The 19,052-nt window shown below is 40.1% G+C and overlaps 1 protein-coding gene and 1 pseudogene across 3 annotated transcripts in view; one reads left to right on the top strand and one right to left on the bottom strand.

Annotated features, from left to right (window-relative positions):
* The window catches only part of MCPH1 (microcephalin 1), a 241,095-nt gene that overhangs the window by 58,680 nt on the left and 163,363 nt on the right, over positions 1 to 19,052 (top strand). For 2 of the 3 annotated variants that reach the window (XM_025393866.1, XM_025393865.1), the window contains exons 10-11: positions 10,942 to 10,979; positions 14,014 to 14,176. The exons of the other annotated variant lie outside the window; for it this stretch is intronic. In XM_025393866.1, the coding sequence (XP_025249651.1) occupies positions 10,942 to 10,979; positions 14,014 to 14,176 (201 nt within the window). The remainder of the gene's footprint in view (positions 1 to 10,941; positions 10,980 to 14,013; positions 14,177 to 19,052) is intronic. 3 annotated transcript variants of the gene reach the window in all.
* On the bottom strand, positions 6,834 to 10,722 carry LOC112630566 (annotated as a pseudogene).

The following is a 19,052-nucleotide window of genomic DNA, read 5'->3' as shown; positions in this document are numbered from 1 at the left end:
CACCTCAGCCTCTCAAAGTGTTGGGATTACAGGCGTGAGCCACCACGCCCGGCCTAATTTTTGTACTTAGTACAGACGGGGTTTCACCATGTTGGCCAGGTTGGTCTCAAACTCCTGACCTCAAGTGATCCACCCGCCTTGGCCTCCCAAAGTGCTGGGATTACAGGCTTGAGCCACCGTGCCTGACCCTCAATTATATTTATTTCTTTGCCTTTCCTTACGTCTTTAACTCTTCACACTTTTAAAAAAGTTATTGCCTTCCAAATAATATTTAGGAATATAAATTATTTGATATTAATCCAGGGTAATTTCGATTCGTTTTTTAAAAAGGGGAATAAAAACATGATTATTCAGAAGGGGTTAAATAGAATGACAAAAACTGCAATTCAAAATTAATGAGGGATTATAACAGGGTTTGTTAAAAAAATTATGAGGCATTTAAAGTAGATTTTTGGCATATCCTTTTGTGACTTTTGGATATGACTTTAGACTTAGTTCATATATCAATAGTGAGTCTTTATAGGAAAAGAATATAATATTCAGTGACTGTCAAACCAGAGCAGCTCGGTATGAAACACTTCTTCTTCTGGTCTCCCTTATCGGTGATTTTCAATTTTGAAAACTTTTTTTTTGAAGTTGTGTTGTTTTATTTTTCTGCAGAAATATCTTCTGCTTTTCATTTTGAAGTATATTTGCTATTTATTTGCAATCTAGTTCTCATCATTAAAAGCAGTACTAAAATATTATCCCAGAATTTATAGGTTGTGTCTTTTTGTCCTTTTTTTGTTTTTGGTATTTTTCTGTCACTTTACTTCCTCAGGTGAAGTTTTAACAAAAATGAGGGACCATGGATAGGAAAGTAGGAATCAAACAGTTTACAGGGTTGAAATTGTGGTATAATTCTTCTTTTGTTTTGTTTTGTTTAAAGACAGGGTCTTGCTCTGTTGCCCAGGCTGGAGTGCTGTGGCGAGATCATAGCTCACTGCAGCCTTGATCTCCTGGGCTCAAGTGATCCCTCCAGCCTTGGCCTCATGAGTAGCTGAGACTCCAGGCAGATGCCATCACACTCAGCTAATTTTTTTGTTTGTTTTAGAGATGGAATTCGACTGTGTTGCCCAGGCTGGTCTTGAACTCTTGGCCTCAAACCATCCACTTACCTGGGTCTCCCAAAGTGCTGGGATTACAGGCATGAACCACCATCCGTGGCCCATGGAGTAATCCTTGTGGAGTTGGAAAGTAGAGGTGTGTATGTGACTGTTTCTGAAAACAGTAGCATTAGCCAGGAAATCCATGAATTTGCATAGTTTTCCCCAAGATCAGCCCATTTGCTTTGGTAAGTTTGGGGTTATACTTAGAGTGGGTAGTATAAGGAGTTTCTGCCCTACACCTTAGCTTAAGCAATTTGAGCACATTGTTTTTTGAGTTCACCAGCAAAGATCCAGAGCTCAGAGGCGGTCTTTCCTCTGCAGGTGAGAGTGCCCCTCCCTGTACCTCACGGCCTTTCCTCTGCAGGTGAGAGTGCCCCTCCCTGTACCTCACGGTCTTGGGCTCTGTGGCTTCTTTCCTCCTGCTGCTGCCCCTTATTCTGGGTGGGCTGGAATTCCCTACGGCCCTCTGTCTGGGGAAAGGGGATGTTTGGATGTTCCTGGGTGTCACCTGTGCGTGCCCCCTATGCTGTCCTCCCACCTGCCCTGTCTTGCAAGCATGGCCTGCACCCTTCTCCCACACACCTGGACCCCAGGCTTATTTTTCCTCTGCCTGCCCAGCCCCTCTTCCTGGAGAGGATGATGTGAAAATAAGATCTGACGTTGGGGGTCCCCAGTGACTTCCATAAGGAGCAAGGAGCTGGGTGCATGTGTAGACCCCGTGGGAACTTTAGTGTTAGATACCGAGTTTGCTAGATGAAACATCTTTTTAATTGAGGTGGTGCAGATGTATTGATTGAACACTTTAGACACTAATGATGAACTACTTGGAGGTACATTTTTTTTTTTTTTTGGCTATGAAAATTAGAAAAAATATTTAACATAGTAAGTATTGAAAACATATTGGTGGCCGGGCGTGGTGGCTCAAGCCTGTAATCCCAGCACTTTGGGAGGCCGAGGCGGGCGGATCACAAGGTCAGGAGATCGAGACCATCCTGGCTAACACGGTGAAACCCCGTCTCTACTAAAAACACAAAAAACTAGCCGGGCGAGATGGCGGGCGCCTGTAGTCCCAGCTACTTGGGAGGCTGAGGCAAGAGAATGGCGTAAACCCAGGAGGCGGAGCTTGCAGTGAGCCGAGATCGCGCCACTGCACTCCAGCCTGGGGGACAGAGCAAGACTCCGTCTCAAAAAAAAAAAAAAAAAAAAAAAAAAGAAAACATACTGGTGCTGTATGGATCACTATTACTGTATTATTTGAGACTGTTCAGAAAAGGTATTATAGTTTTTAGAAAAACAGAGCAACCTGAATATTAAAAGTCTCTGAATTTGAGTAAAAAACAGTCCACATAAGGGAAAAAATATATAAGGAAGGACAATTAAATTATGAAACTGTTACTATAAGAAAGTTAAAGGCTGAGCACAGTGGCTCATGCTTGTAATCCCAGCAGTTTGAGAGGCTGAGGCAGGAGGATCGCTTGAGGTCAGGAGTTCAAGACCAGCTTGGGCAAAGAAGTGAGCCCTCATCTTTACTAAAAATAAATTTTTAAAATATTAGTTGGACATGATGGTGGCCCCCTGTGGTCCCAGCTCTTAGGGAGGCTTGAGCCCAGGAATTCGAGGCTGCTCTGGGCCATGATTGTACCACTGCACTCCAGCCTGGGCAAGAGTGAGACCCTGTCTCAAAAATAAGCACACAAAAAAGAAAGTTAAAGATTTGAGTCTCAATTTTTTACATTGAACCCATCTTTAGATCACAGAATGTATAAAATTAAAAATGGGGGATATCAACATTATTATATTTAATGTTATAGCTTATTATTATATTTAATAAGCTACTCATTTAAAGATCTGAGGTCTCTTGGGTCCACAGACTGAGTCTTTCTGAAGGTGCTTTACATGATGTAGCTGCCAGGGATCTAGGTCATATAATATCCTCAGGATGGGATTTGAAGACATTTTTCCAGAATTTATCTTTTTTCATATTGGATTTTATTTTTAATTTCCTCTATAGTCAAAATTTATGTAAATGTATGATTCTGATAGTACTGTATATATTTAGATGGGTTTATACTGGTCATGAACAAGGTTAATAATCTTTGTGAATATGTGGATTATCTCCTTTTTTTAGTTATTCTTAAGGAAAATTAATTTCACTGTTTACCAAAGAGCTGATACCTAAACCCAAAAGATTTCAAAGAATGTTTTCTTTTTAAAATGTTTCTATTTATCACTAAGAAAATGAGTATATCTGTTTAACTTGACCTACCTCTGGTCTTACTAAAACAAAATCAGCTCTACTATTTCCCAAATAATCATCCATTCAATACTCTTTCTCTCTCTCTCTCCCCGCTCCCTCATCTCTATTCCTTTAGAACTTTCAGAAAATTCTTCTGTGTAGTTAGTGTTTCATGTTGGTTATTGTTTCTCACTGGTCAGTGGATTATTTCACGTGACCACCTTTTTCACGTTTGCTCTGATTGCCTTTGGATGCACCTAACTGTGTGCTTTTCCTATTAAGAAAAAGAATCCTGCATGTTTTTTGTCATTGAATAACAATGTTAAAAACAGAAAAGCGTTGTTTTTCTTCTTTGTAGTAGGCATTCTGTAGTAGATACCTTGACATACTTAAATTTGTGAGATGTGTCCAGAAGAATGGAAGAGTAATATCTCATATTAACATATTTCTAATAATAAGATAAAGGTTTCAGCTTCCTGGAGCTGTCCATATAATAGAATTTTGTACATGTTTTTTCATTTCTGAGATCCTTATACTTTGGGTTTTTTATTATTATTATTTTTTTTTGAGACAAAGTCTCACTCTGTCGCCCAGGCTGGAGTGCAGTGGCTCGATCTCCGCTCACTGCAACTTCTGCCTCCTGGGTTCAAGCGATTCTCCTACCTCAGCCTTCCAAGTAGCTGGGATTACAGGTGCCTGCCACTACACCCAGCTAATTTTTGTGTTTTTAGTAGAGACGGAGTTTCACCACGTTGGCCAGGCTGGTCTCGAACTCCTGACCTCAAGTGATTCGCCCACCTTGGCCTCCCAAAGTGCTGGATTACAGATGTGAGCCACCATGCCCGGCTCTGAGATCCTCATTCTTTTAACTAAAATGTTAAGATACATGCTTTACGCTTTTGCTGCCTCTCGTGTTTCATGAATGCAAGTAAACCCATGAGTAACTCATGAATACGCATAAACTTGTGGGCCTCCAAACCATGCCCTGCCAGTGGCCATGCCACAAGAATCAGAGGCAGTACCTTCACTTTGTGGTTGCTATATTATTCCACCATTATAAGCTTTAGTAGAAAATGTAGATACGGTTGTTAAACTGAAGGAGTGTTGTCTCAAACTGAAGGAGAAAAGTAGTGTTGCTGCTATAAGATGAATATAAACCAAGTGGTATCTTTTCTACCATCCAAATAGCAATTAGGAAAGTCCTTCTTTGCTCATACCATTCCAAAGGGAATCGTCTTATTCTTTCTCTAAATCTCCTTACAATGGAGGTTGCTACAGTTTAAGTATCGCAGGTCTTTTTTTTCAGATTTCACCTGCAGTGCCTATAAATTTGGGGGAATGCCTTTTTTGTTTTGGGGTGCCCAACATACTCAGTGGATCTTGGGCCTACCATAAAGTGACCTTCCTTACTCACCTGTAAGGCTGAGAACACCGTAAGCAAGGTACCAGGCTTGTTTCCCCAAGAGGGCTTTGTAAGCGCTGGTGCCATAAAATCAACCTGAGGACTTAGGTGACTGGTTATTTTTCTGAGTAAGTGAATATCACTCTCAAATATGACATTCCAGCAAAGGCCGTGGTTGCATAGCCACTGTTTTCAGTTGTGTCCTGGTAACTAGGAAGACGGATTGTTTTTAATCTATGCAAATAATTATATTGCCCTGAAAAGAAGGATACTCAATTACAGTTTCACAATTCTGGAGGGATCAGGCAGGGATAGTAAGATACCATTTCCAAATGTTTCCTTTCTGTTTATAAAAGCACAGTAGACTGAATTGTTATGAGATACAGAGAGGGAGAAGAGAAAGGGTCCCTTATGTATCCAGAATATAGAGCATTAAAATAGCAACAATACTGCAAACAAAAGCCACAGTCCTCCTTCAGTACTTCCTCTGGGCCTAGTCATTAATTTTTGTTCCACTTGATCTTGGGTTAGTTTCGTGAATCCCTCTGCTTCTCAATGAGAGTTATAGAAATCCTCTTCCCCTGGTGGGGTCTCAGCATTATTTAGACAATGCCATAAGAAGCCTGTACCCAAAAGTACCCAGCATGGTTCTTCTCCATGGGGCTCTAAAACAGCCCCCTCTTGGTCGAAGGTAAGTCACTCTGGCCTATAACTGATTGCAGATGCTGATCAGGGAAGTGTCAGAGAAAAACAGAAATCTGTAGGTGACAAAAGAAATGGCTGGGGTTATCATATTACTGATAATTTTCAAAACTAAATTTATGGAGAGTTCATTACAAGAGTATTGGCAACTGATAAGTAAAGTTAGTTATGGTATGCAAAATGGAGTCAACCCAAAAAAGTTCTAGATACAGCATCTGGAAACACCATAATTAACCTTATTTTAAAAGAACAGTGGATGTTACATCTAATTTATAAAAATGGAAGAATATAATCTTTACAGAAAAAATCTTCAGATATAACAAAATAGTCCCAAGACATAACACACAATGAATATGCCAAGCATATAATTAGAATAAACCAAGAATGTCACATAAAGAGGGTTAGTTTGGAGGGGACATAAACACCTATATATTAATAACATATATTTAACCTAGGGCTGGCTAAGTATCTTTTTTGATTTGACAACTTGTCCCCATATAACTTACCAATAGTAACAGATCAAATGGATCTCCTGATTATTTTGAGCATCTGTCTTTTATTAAAGTAAAAGCACAAATACTTGTTATTTTCCAGGTATGTCTGGGGAATCTCAGACAGTTTTTTGTTTTGTTTTGTGTTTTTGAGATGGAGTCTCACTCTGTCGCCCAGGCTGGAGTGCAGTGGCCCGATCTCAGCTCACTGCAACCTCTGCCTCCTGGGTTTCAAGCCATTCTCCTGCTCCAGCCTCCCAAGTAGCTGGGATTACAGGTGCCTGCCACCATGCCCGGGTGATTTTTGTATTTTTAGTAGAGACGGGGTTTTGCCATGTTGGCCAGGCTGGTCTCAAACTCCTGACCTCAGGTTATCCGCCCACCTCGGCCTCCCAAAGTGCTGGAATTACAGGGATAAGCCACCATGCCTGGCCTCAGACAGTTTGAAGTACAAAATATATCATTTAGGATTTGATTTGGGGAAGGCAGAATATCAAAAATTATCAAGAAATTTTGAATACCTGATTCCAATAGGCTCACGTAACTTAGAAACAATATTTGACTACTTATTTCATCAAAGTGACTGTAAAAGATTTTGAAAGTAAACACAGAGGTAACATGATTGTAAAGAACCTTAGCTCTTTCCTAAGAGACAAGATTTCTTGAATACTCAAGGGCATAATAAAGCCAATATAAACCAAAGAAGGTGATTCTCATAAAACACAGAATCTTTGGAATCTAAGCCAATTGTACAGAAAAAAGAATAAGCCCTTATTTTTTTAGGTGAATGTGGTAAACAGTAAACCAAAGAAACAGGCTCATCAATATTGAGCAAACTTTTCTCTTTTTAAAAAATCGTTAGTCTTTATTTTAAGAGATCATCTGCATTTTTTCTGTAATAAACTTAAAAGATATCCACCTGTTTCTTCAGATTTATTTATTCTTTAGCAATTTAAGCATTGAAATGACAGTTTTGTCTCAATCCTTGATAATGCTATATTTTTTGTATTTCAAATGTTTAGCTTTCACATGGAGAAAAAGAAACACAGGCATAAACCTTTATTCTATCCGCCTGCTAGTCCCGCAACACGATTTTAATAAAGTGTTCCTGATACTTTAACAATTTCTATGATGTCTGCAGAGATATATCAGCAAGAGTGATTGTAAAGTAGCTAGTCTTATAAGTCAAGAATTATGATCTTTGATCTGCTGCTCAATCAATTTCCGGATCTGATCTACATTATTTTCTAGCTCTTCTGGTTTACTGCTGGGCAGCTGATGCACGACTTCTTCCTTGTAAGATGCCGTGGCTTCTTCATAAAGAACTTGGAAAATCTCACACTGAATATTGTCTTTTAGTTTCTTCTCATTATAACCCTTCGTTTCAAGTCTTTCGTACAGTACGTTGGCATCTGTTCTCAGCACAAAAACTGTATGAAACCAGCATTCAGGGAAGATATCACAACCGTGGTAATCAGCAATAACTCCACATTCTCTCATTTGGTTATCTCACTCATCAGCTACTCTGTCATCATCTAAAACAGGACAATCATACTCTTCATCATAGCCATCGTACAATTGCTCTTCTCGAGCTAAATCATCCACATTAATGTATTTCAATCCTGATTCTGATTTTGATATGTGGTTTTACCAAACCCTAGTGTACCTGTATTTCTATGACATGTTTCCATCACAAAGTTGGAGCAAACTGACACTTTAGGATTGAACTCAGGGAGTCTGTGGGATCAAAACTAACTTCATAATATTACTAAGATTTTAACATGCAATGGGTTCACCTTGCTATCTCTGGAAAAAAGAAAAAATGCACCACCGCACTCCCCCAAGGGCAACAGAGCAAGACCCTGTCTCTCAAAAGTAAATAAATAAATAATTTTAAAAATTATTGTTGAAAAAGGTTTGTGAGATTAATAATTTAATTTGGTTAAGCACAAATTTACATTTTTTCATAGTCTTAAACCTTAAGTAGGAGTAATGTTCACTTATTTGATCAGTAAATCTGTATAGCTTTTGTAAGAACATGCACAAGTAGAATAACAATGTGTAATCTGGCTGGGCACAGTGGCTCTTGCCTATAACCCTAGCACTTTGGGAGGCCGAGATGGGAGGATTGCTGAGGCCAGGAATTTCAGACCAGCCTGGGCAACATAGCGAGAGACCCCATCTTAAAAAATAATAATAATAATACTTAATGCTGACAACTCATAGAAGACATGACTGTTTTTATTAAACCCGAAATATTCACCTAGTCTCATTTGCCAAAGATTTACCTAAATATGTGAACTTGAATTCTTAAAACATTTACGTTTCTATAGGAATACTGTTTTTAGTCTGTTGAAAGTATTATTGGAAGTTCAATTTCCTTAATTTATGGGAATTTTAGGAATATTCAATTTATAGGTGCCTCTTTATTTCCAAGCCAGTCAGAACAGAACATCCTTAAGAGCGATCATATTCTCATTTGGTGAGACCATCTCGTGATAGTTATCCCAGGATGGGAGACAATAGCTGCTTTGAAAGCTCCCCTGCCACACTGGGCTTCCAGTACCAGAGCAGCTAACGACTCTGCCCTAACAGAAAATGCTGGGAAGCAGGGCACAAGTGTTTACTTGGGTACCCTTCACGGGCACTCCTTTTACCTGGTGGACAGCCTGATGCCTTGTGGTCTGGCCCAGTATCAGGCATTCCTCACGTGGGAAATGTGCTTATCCTGGCAGACGCCCTTGTGGCTCTTTTCTGACCCCCCTTCAGTTTATGACTGCCTGACTATCGCTCTGGTGCTCAGAGCCTGCCCTTGTGTTCTTCCCCGGCATCCCGGGGAAAACCCAGGCAGCCTGGGAGAGCCCCTGGTTCTTCAGATGGAATGTGCAAATTCAACACACCACCAAGATAGGAAATAAGTTCCAAGATTTATTACTTCCAGATCCTAGAGAGGGAGGGCGCCATGAGTTGGGAAGGCAGTGTTCTATCCCCAGGTCACAAGAAGAAAGAATGAAGTGTCAGGCATAGAGCAAGAGAGAGTGGGACCCATGGGCCAACACCTTTACTGGGGGCCAGGGCATTGTCCAAGCAGGTTTCCTGCAGGGAGTTTTAGTTGGTGAGTTTAAAACAGGCAGTCATGAGTTTCAGGATCACACAGCAACTGAGAGGTGGTCACTGTGGCATACTCCACAGTCCATGTAGGGGTGTGGGGCCGGCAGGGCCGGCCAGGTAGACTGTCCCTTAGAGAGGTCGTCACCAGAAAGAGGAGGTGTATAAGGCAGATCTTGGATCAACCACATTGAGGACTGGGGGTGGCAGGTGGAAGCTGTCAAGGGAAACTAAGTCCTGTTTCTGGTATGAGAAAGTTAAACTTATGTTCAAAATAGATGCCAAGGTATATAAAATTGTAAGTATTCACTACAGTGGCATTTCTGCAATACAAAACAGACATACAAGCAGACACAGATAATTTATAAGCCTCAATTCTAAAATTTCAGACCAGGCACGGTGGCTCACGCCTGTAATCCCAGCACTTTGGGAGGCCGAGGTGGGTGGATCACCTGAGGTCAGGAGTTCGAGACCAGCCTGGCCAACATGGTGGAACCCTGTCTCTACTAACAAAAATTAGCTGAGTGTGGTAGTGGGTGCCTGTGATCCCAGCTACTTGGGAGACTGAGGCAGGAGAATTGCTTGAACCCGGGAGATGGAGGTTGCAGTGAGCCGAGACTGCACCATTGCACTCCAGCCTGGGCAATAAGAGCAAAATTCCATCTCAAAAAAAAGAAAAAGAAAAAGAAAAAAAATTCAGTCATGGGCCAAACATAAAAGCAGAAATATAAAATTTTATTCAGATGTCTACTTCCTGATAGCATGAAATTCTTAATTGTTTTGAAGCCAAAGTAGAAAAGTAGACAAACGAAAAATACTAGCAAATCAGATTCTGTTTTCTTTCACCCAACAGAGACAAGATCTGTATAACCAGCAGTCCTTCCCCAAGTATGTAATATACAAACCCCTTCATGTCTGTCATTTTCGTCAACCCTGGGGTCCTTCAAATGCCTTTTGTTCCTTCTCATTTACTTCACATTGACTTTTCAAGACAATTGGTTATACTGCACAGTTGGTTACATTTGAAGTATTTCGTGTGAATTACAAACGTATATGAATAATGTTAATTCATTTTTGTTTATATATGTATATGCATGCATATACATATACACACACTCCTATAGAGTGAACATTTGGCTGAATGTACTACCAAATTGTTAAACAATAGTCATTTCTAGCTGGTGGAATTACAGGAAATTTGTATTTCTGATTATATATTTCTATAGCATTTACATTTTATGCAGTTCAGCGTGCATTTCTTAGATAAGCAAAAAAAAAATTAAACATTTTATTTAAATTTTTTTTTCAATTCCAGTTAATAGCAGATGTCAACACAACAAATAAGTTCCATTATCCATGCTTCTGTGTGGGGGGGATTTGCTTGACAGGTGCAACAGAAGCACAAGCATTATTGTGTACCTGTGTCTGAAATGAGAATGAGGTTGCCTAGAAGTCTTGAGAAAAGTGGCTGACGAGTCTACAAAAACGCCCTTATTACCCGAGTCTACAAAAATGCCCTTTTTACCCTTTCTCACTTTGAAGTGTGTAAAGACGTTGACACACTTGGAGGTCTGCTGGCTAACTGGTGGAACAGATTCCTGGGGGAAATATTTTTTTTTGGCTCTTGTACCTCATATCTGGATTATTTTGGATTGCTTTTGGGATAGTATCTGAGTTTCTATCAGTTGGGCTGTTTTTTCCAGGAATATAAAGTTTTTTTTCTTTGATATATGCTTAAATATTTATTTTTAAGTGATGTAACTTTTCAAAAAACTTATTAAAGTTTATTTCTGTGGGAAAAATATTTTTTATGTTTTTGACTGTTTTTTGTTCCTTCTTGTTTGAAATCTCTAGCCAACAAGAACATTAGTCATGACAAGCATGCCATCTGAGTAAGTACTTGTTTTGATTTCTGTTCAATGTAAAATGTTAACCTTTTCTCTCATATACTATAATTCTGGGTGCCTTTAGGCAATTTGTCAATCTGTTCCTGTATCACTTTTACTTTACAAAATTAATATCTGAGTTAGAAGGTCACTGAAAATTAAACATGTACCAAATGTGAGCAATTTAGCCTTGAAAATGCTCGGGTTGTTTAGGCAGCATTAAGAGGTGTGTGCTCATTTTGATGTTCTTTTGCTTGCTTGATACCAAATAGCTTCATGAATGTTCAAGAAGTGGAACATCATTGACCAAAACATTTCCCTTAAAGGTCTTAAAGCAACACTGCAGCAGAAGGCTTTCCACAGCAGTATGAAAGTTGCTATCTGTGCATTTTGTGGAAGGGTTAACAGCTTGTTGGCATGCTCTTATCATCTCCCTTAAACATTTAACACAACAAAGAACATCCAACAAAAATACAGTACTATATTCTTTGCAACAGATTTTTGAATTCCTGTTTAAAGGGGAAACCCATGTTTTTGATATCAATCATAGGTTTTAAGGTTTTAAGACATCCATCAAAACATTGGAACATTTCAGTGAAAAATGGGCCGCAGGGAGGGGCACGTTTAGAACATGTTCAGTAGTGGGATCCTTTTCCTGCCTGTGGCTTAAAAATAAAAGGATTGATCATCGAATACCATACATTACATAGTGAAAAAGGGGGTCACTCAAAATTTTTGTAAATATATTATGAAATATATTGAACATCCTAAATAGTCTAATACAGAAGTGAATATTGAATATATGTGTAATATTTTTTAAAGTCTTTGTATTTTTCCAAAATAAAAAAAAAATTACCAGTTAACTAGTTCTTTTCTCATTCAAGATTTAAAAATAAAACTTTTCATTTAGGCCATCTTCATGTCTTACTCTTTTTTGCTCCACATAGACTTCTTGTGATAGTTAAGAACAAGACCTGGACATTCTGATTTTATGTGGATTAGCTGTGCCTTGCAGAGACACTCGTTACTTATTGGCACATCCAGCAAGTAGCTGCCAGCCTCAGGATGGAGTTCTAGGGAGTGTCTGGTTTAGAGGTTTTTACTTTTTGTTTTCTTTTATCATTTTTGCCTTTATTTTTTTCCAAATTTAATTATTTTTCTTGACTCAAGCACAGATTCTCGGGTTGAAGTGGTGATGAGGCCCAGATCTTGACTCACATATCTTTTCTACCCTAAAGATCTCTAAGAATTTAAAAGCATGATATAATTCAGCCCTTTCATTTTACAGATAAAGAAACAGGTCTTGAGATGGACATACCTAAGATCACTAGAGACAAAACTAAGAAGGCTGGGTGCATTGGTTTACGCCTATAATCCCAGGGGCGTGAGTTGAGGGGCCCAGGTGGGCATATTGCTTGAGACTAGGAGTTCAAGACCAGCCTGGGTAACAGCAAAACCTTGTGTCTACAAAAAAATGCAGAAGTTAGCCAGACTTGGTGGTGAGTTGCCTATAGTCCCAACTACTTGGGAGGATAAGGCAGGAGGATCACTTGAGCCCAGGAGATCAACAATGCAGTGAGCCATGATTGTGCCACTGCACTCCAGCCTGGGCAACAGAGCAAGACCCTGTCTCAAAACAATAAAATAAAACTAAGGAACACCATCATTTGGAAGGAAGAGTGTTAGAGACAGTCTGTATAAGCATAGACAATAACATCTTCCTCTTTGTAATATAATTTTTGGAGAGGAGAGATGTTTATTTCTTTTTTTTTTCTTTTTTTTTTTTGAGACGGAGTCTCGCTCTGTCACCCAGGCTGGAGTGCAGTGGCGCAATCTCGGCTCACTGCAAGCTCCACCTCCCAGGTTCCCGCCATTCTCCTGCCTCAGCCTCCCGAGTAGCTGGGACTACAGGGGCCCGCCACCACGCCCGGCTAATTTTTTTGTGATTTTAGTAGAGACGGAGTTTTACCATATTATTGTGTATATCACAGTGTAGCTTAGAAAGCCCTTCATTGGGGATTTTTTAAATTTTCTGGGAGAGAGAGAAAACCAATGTCAGAACTAAAGGCATAGAAAGGTTATTATAAAAGGGAGGAAAGAACTGAGGGTTGTTTGGTAAGGAAGTTGGATGGAAAGAATATATTTTTTTAAAGGATATTTTAAGTATTAAGGGAATGACAGAGCAGGAGAGAAGCGGTAATGGTCATGAGCTTTGTGACAAATAGGTCCCAGATTTGATCTGATGATTTAATAAAAAGGGTCTTTTTTCCCCTTTTAGTAGAAAAACTGTGTGTTGATACTCAATAAATGTTACATTTTCAAAATAAAATAAGTGAGGGTCTTGGTTCTGAGCATGCACAGACAGGTTCAGATAGGCCTGAAAAACAAATTGTTGCCCCGATGGGAAGAGTGTTGGTCTGATGTCAGGGGCCTGTTTTCCTTTTTTTTTTTTTTTTTTTTTATTGAGGTGGAGTCTCGCCCTGTTGCCCAGACTGGAGTGCAGTGACACAATCACGGCTCACTGCAACCTCCACTTCCCGGGTTCAAGTGATTCTTCTGCCTCAACCTCCCGAGTAGTTGGAACCACAGGCACGTGCCACCACACCTGGTTAATTTTTGTAGCTTTTAGTAGAGACGGGGTTTCACCATGTTGGCCAGGCTGATCTTGAACTCCTGACCTCGTGGTCCACCCATCTCGGCCTCCCAAAGTGCCAGGATTATAGACGGGAGCCACTGCGCCCGGCCAGGGGCCTGGTTTCTGATGCTGGCTCTGTCCCTACCCAGCCCAGCCACTGTGGAAAGCCATTGACAACCTGTGGGCTTGTCTTCTGAGCCATTAAAATAGAATTGAGATCTGAAGTTTATTTCCCCAGGTTCCAAACCATTGGTTGTAAGTCAGTTAAGACATAAGCACCATAACCAAAATCAGTTTAAAATGTTGGCTTTCTAGTTTTATTATTACTAATATTGAGTGTAACTGCCTTGAAGTTCATGTGCAACAAACTCATTCATTTTGTTCATTTTCCCCCCGATTTGATAGAAAGCAGAATGTCGTCATCCAGGTTGTGGATAAACTGAAAGGCTTTTCAATTGCACCAGACGTCTGTGAGACCACGACTCACGTGCTTTCCGGGAAGCCACTTCGCACCCTGAATGTGCTGCTGGGAATCGCGCGTGGCTGCTGGGTTCTCTCTTATGATTGGGTAAGCCCTGTGTGTGAACTGCATATTTTAAAACAAGGCATTTTGATAGAGTGGGTCACCCTGAGGTGCTGACATCAGCACTCAGGCCAGCGTGCACCCTTGTGGATCTGCACACTTTCCTGTGAGCTGGGAACACCCGTCTTTCCTCCTGTTGGTCTTCCCTGGGCTGCTGCCCTTCAACAAGTGCCAAGTCCTGGGGCAGCAGGAGGACGGGGAGGGTAGAGAGCAGGAAGTGAGTAGCCTCTAAGATAAATCAGAAGCAAGATTAGAAAGACACTGAAAGAAACGCAGAATGCACATTCTCACAGTCAAAGAGCTTTCCTCTATGTGTGACCAAGAAATACTATGACCTGTGGTGGTGGTGGTTTGCAGAGCCAAAATAGTTCAGCGATTGTTTGTACAGATGGATTTACTTAGGATGAAACATGTTCTTTCAATCCCATTTGGATAGGTTTTATCCTATGTATATCTATCTGTAACATCATTTGCCCTTATTTCTATACATTAAAGATAGTTTTTAAAAGTACGTAATTATTTTCGTTATTCATAACAATTGAAATGATCTGTTATTAGTTCTATTTTTACTTTGATCCTCAACCTAAGGTTGCTCCAAAGCATTGCTTTCTGATGACAGTAGCATCATCTGTTACTTGTGTTACCATTTTGCATCTGTGGGATCCGTCTTTCCTCCTCCTCTCCCAAGAATATATTCTATTCATACTCATACTGTGTTCATTTAAACCAGTAGAATTATAACATGCAAAAGCTACACATATATTTTCAAGAATGGCCATGGTCTTTTTTCCGTGCTGTGGCAGAGTTTAAAGAGATTAGTGCTTCTAGTTGTGAAGTGGAAACGCTGAAATTCCGAAAGTAAGCACTATTGATTTGCACTGGTGGCAATTGGGGATCTCCTTACCTAGTTATATACTAGTACTGCTTTATGTTTATTTGGATGAAAGACAGTAGTCCCCCCCTCATCCAGGGTTTTGCTTTCTGTGGTTTCAGGTACCATAGCCTGAAAATATTAAATGGGAAATCCCAGAAAAGAACAGTTTATAAGTCTTTAAATGCATGTTTTTCTGAGTAGCATGAAGAAATCTCAGGTCATCCTGCTCCATTCTCCCTGGGATGTGAATCATCCTTCATTCCAGCCTGTCCATGGAGTAGGTGCTGCTTGCCCTTGCTTAGTAGCCTCTTGGTTATCAGATAGAACCTCGTGGTTTTGCAGTGTTTGTCTTCAAGAAACCCTTATTTGGCCTAATAATGTTCCCCAAGCACAAGAGTATTGATGCTGACAACTTTGATATGCCAAAGAGGCGCTCCAAGGTGCTTTCTTTAAGTGAAAAGGTGAACGTTGTCCACTTAATAAAGAAAGAAAACCGGTATGCTGATGTAGCTAAGATCTATGGAAAAAAATGAGTCTTTGACTTGTGAAATTGTGAAGAAAGAAAAAAAATTGTGTATAGTATATGTAGGGTTCAGAACTATCCACAGTTTTAGGCATCCCCCAGGGGGCCATGAACTTGTACCCCCTTTGGATAGGGTGGACTACTGTCTATTTAATAACTCTAGCATCAGTGAATGAGTTCTGTGTTTTATTTCTCTCCAATTCAGATTGTCTCTGTATCTTCATCTGACTACTCCCCTTCCCTCAGGTTTTGGAGGAAAAAATGTTATTTCTAAAGATATGCATCTGTACAGGATTCTTTACCCAACTTATTCTTTTGGGACTTTGAGCAGTCCATAGAGGTCAGACGTGAGAATGTACTGCCTTTGCTGTCAACATGGATAGAGACCTGCTCCCTGGTTGCCTGCATGTCTCTGCTCAGTGTCCTGCCAGTGCTCCCCAGCCAATCATACACAGAAACAGAACTGGGTGAAATTTTAGGTTGTTGTATCTCTTCTGGGATTTCTTGATATGAGAAAGGTGGGCATTAAAACACATTATTTAATAAACTTCTGATCTTTAGTCTGGACTCCTTGCCTGGAGGGAAGAACCTGGGGCACTCAGACACGTAAGTGAATGAATGAGGTACAAGGCAATCAGAAAAGAAAAGGTAATAAAAGGCATGTAGGTTAGAAAGGAAGAAATAAAGCTATCTCTATTTATAAACAACACAATTTTCTATGTAGATAGTCACAAGTAATCTACAAAACAGCAATTAGAGCTGACAACTGACTTGAGCAAGTCATCCAGATGCAAAAATTCCATTGAAACTTCAATATAAAGCTAATAAAATAAGTGCAGGATCTGTATGCTGAAAACTACAAAATGCTGATTTTAAAGATCAAAGAACTAAGTATATTAAAAGACATACAATGTTCATGGATTGGAAGACATAGTACAGTGAACATGTCACTCCTCCCCAAAATGATATAGATTTAACACATTCCATTCAAAATCTCAGCAGAATCTTTCAAGATACACGCTGGTTCTAAAATTTCTGTGGAGACGTTAAGGAACCAGAATAGCCAAAACAATTTAGAAAGAAAATAACAAGGAGGGGGACTGGCACTACCTGGTTTTGGGGCATCCCTTCAAGCTGTGGTCCTCAAGGCAGTGTGGTATTGGTAGACACATAGAACAGATAGAGAATCCAGAAATAGACCCCAAAAATATATCCCATGGGTTTTGACAAAGGCATGAAGGCAGTTCAGTGGAGAAATTCAGTCTTTTCAACAAGTGGTGTTGGAGCAGTTGGCCATACACAAGCAAGAAAAGGAACCTTCCCAACACTTTGGGTGGATCACCTGAGGTCAGGAATTGGAGACCAGCCTGGTCAACATGGTGAAACCCCGTCTCTACCAAAGATAAAAAGAACAGCTGGGCGTGGTGGCACCTGCCTGTAGTCCCAGCTACTCAGGAGGCTGAGGCACAAGAATCACTTGAACCGGTGAGATGGAGGTTGCAGTGAGCCAATACCATGCCACTGCACTTCAGCCTGGGTGACAGAGAGACACCCTGTCTCAAAAAAGAAAAGAAAAGGAAAGGAAAGAAGAGAGGAGAGGAGAGGAAGAAGGAAGGGAGAACCTCATTCTGTACCTTACACGGGCCAAAAAAATTACCTCCAAATGGATCATAGACTAAATGTAAAGGTAAAAAACTTCTATAAGTAAACAAATAAGAAAAATGATCTTGGTATAGGCAAAGAGTTCTTAAATACACCAAAAGCATGATCAATAACAGAAAACACTGATAAATTAGATTTCATCAAAATTGAAAGCTTTACTCTGTGAAAGATATTATGAAGAGATCAGAAGAAAACATTTGCAAATCTCATATCTGACAAAAGATTTATGTCCGGAATATATAAAGAACTCTCAATACTGAACAATAAGAAAACAAACAGCCCAAACAAAAACTGGCAAAGAAGAGACTTGTATAGACATTTTACTGAGGACACACAGATGGCAAATAAGCATCTAAAAAGATTCTCATCATTATTGCTCACTTCAGAAATATGGTGAGATCCACTACATATCCATTAAAATGGCTAAAGTAAAAAATAGCAGTCGCACTCCAGCAAGGAGCCAGTGCAGCTGGAACGGCTGCTAGTGCGAGTGGGAAGTGGTCCAGCCACTCTGAGAAACAGTTTGGCAGTTCCACAGAAAGCTAAATGTCCACTCAGCAGTCCCACTCCCAGATACTTGCCTCGGAGAAATGAAAGCTTGTGTTCACACAGAGTCTGTACGTGAATGTTTGTAGCAGCCTTACTTATCATCAAGTGGACCTGGAAACAGCACAGCTGTCCCTCCAGTGGGTGAATGGATCAACCAGCTGGACCATCCATGTTGTGGAGTGTAACTCAGGAATCGGAAGGAATGGTGATAGGTGCAGCAGCTTGCATGACTTTCGGGGGCATCATGCCGAGTGGAATAGCTGATCTCAGAAGATCACGTACTGTATTAAAAAAAAAAAAAAAGTATATCTTACACATCTACTGTGCTTTCCAAATGGAGATATTTGGGCACTGGTAGGACCAGGCTAGTGTCTTGGTTTCAGAGCTAGGTTTCCTTCTGTGTGCTGAAGTTTACAGGCTCCCGTACCTTCAACTGCTGCCTCTGTCCCTATACTTCTATTAGCACTGAAGCTTCATCCCAGCTCTTCTATCTTAAAAAAAATGAAAATAATTTAAAAATTCAACTTTTCCCAAATTGCTCTTTGCCCTCTGTGCTACCTTTTTTCCCCTTGTTCATGGCAAAGGCCACAAATGTGTGTCTGTATTGCCCTTGCCTTACTGATGATGATGCTATTTGTGAATAGTATCAACTCTTGGGAGATTGCGAAGGCCTAGATGGCCTATGGCTTCAGGTGAAATATCTGTTAGTGTGATTACAAGGTAACCATGATGGCTGTCAGGTATAATATACCACACATATATAAATCACACAAATGGATATATGTATTGTATTGATGTTCATAGGTTGCTCCTGACTTGCACCCTCAAAAACTTTAGAAACAAGCTGAGTCACTTTCTCTGTTCATCTCAGTCTTCAAGAAGACAAAGATGACTGCTGCTTTTTGCATGGCCCCCTCCTTTAACTTTTAAATAAATTCAATAGTATAAACATAAGAAATCTGAGAGAGGATAGTTGCCACCACCATTCACAAAGCCATTCTACATAATGTTTAAAGCTTAGCACCCAATTTAATATTTATCTATGTCTTGTATATAACTTCAGATATAAACTTCACAGTTCCAATTTCTTTTAGGGTCAAGATTTGAAGTATCCATATCATATATTATATACATTGACTTTGTGTACAAGGAATCTCTCTTTCTGTCTCTGGCACTCTCGCTCTCTTTCGTCCTCCTCCTTCTAACCCTGTCTCCAATGCAGTTGGGGGATTCTTAAAATATTCTCTTTGGCT

The sequence above is a fragment of the Theropithecus gelada genome, chromosome 8, assembly GCF_003255815.1.
Source record: "Theropithecus gelada isolate Dixy chromosome 8, Tgel_1.0, whole genome shotgun sequence".
Lineage (NCBI taxonomy): Eukaryota > Metazoa > Chordata > Mammalia > Primates > Cercopithecidae > Theropithecus > Theropithecus gelada.
Note: the sequence above shows the minus strand (reverse complement) of the source record. Positions and strands in the feature narration are given on the sequence as shown.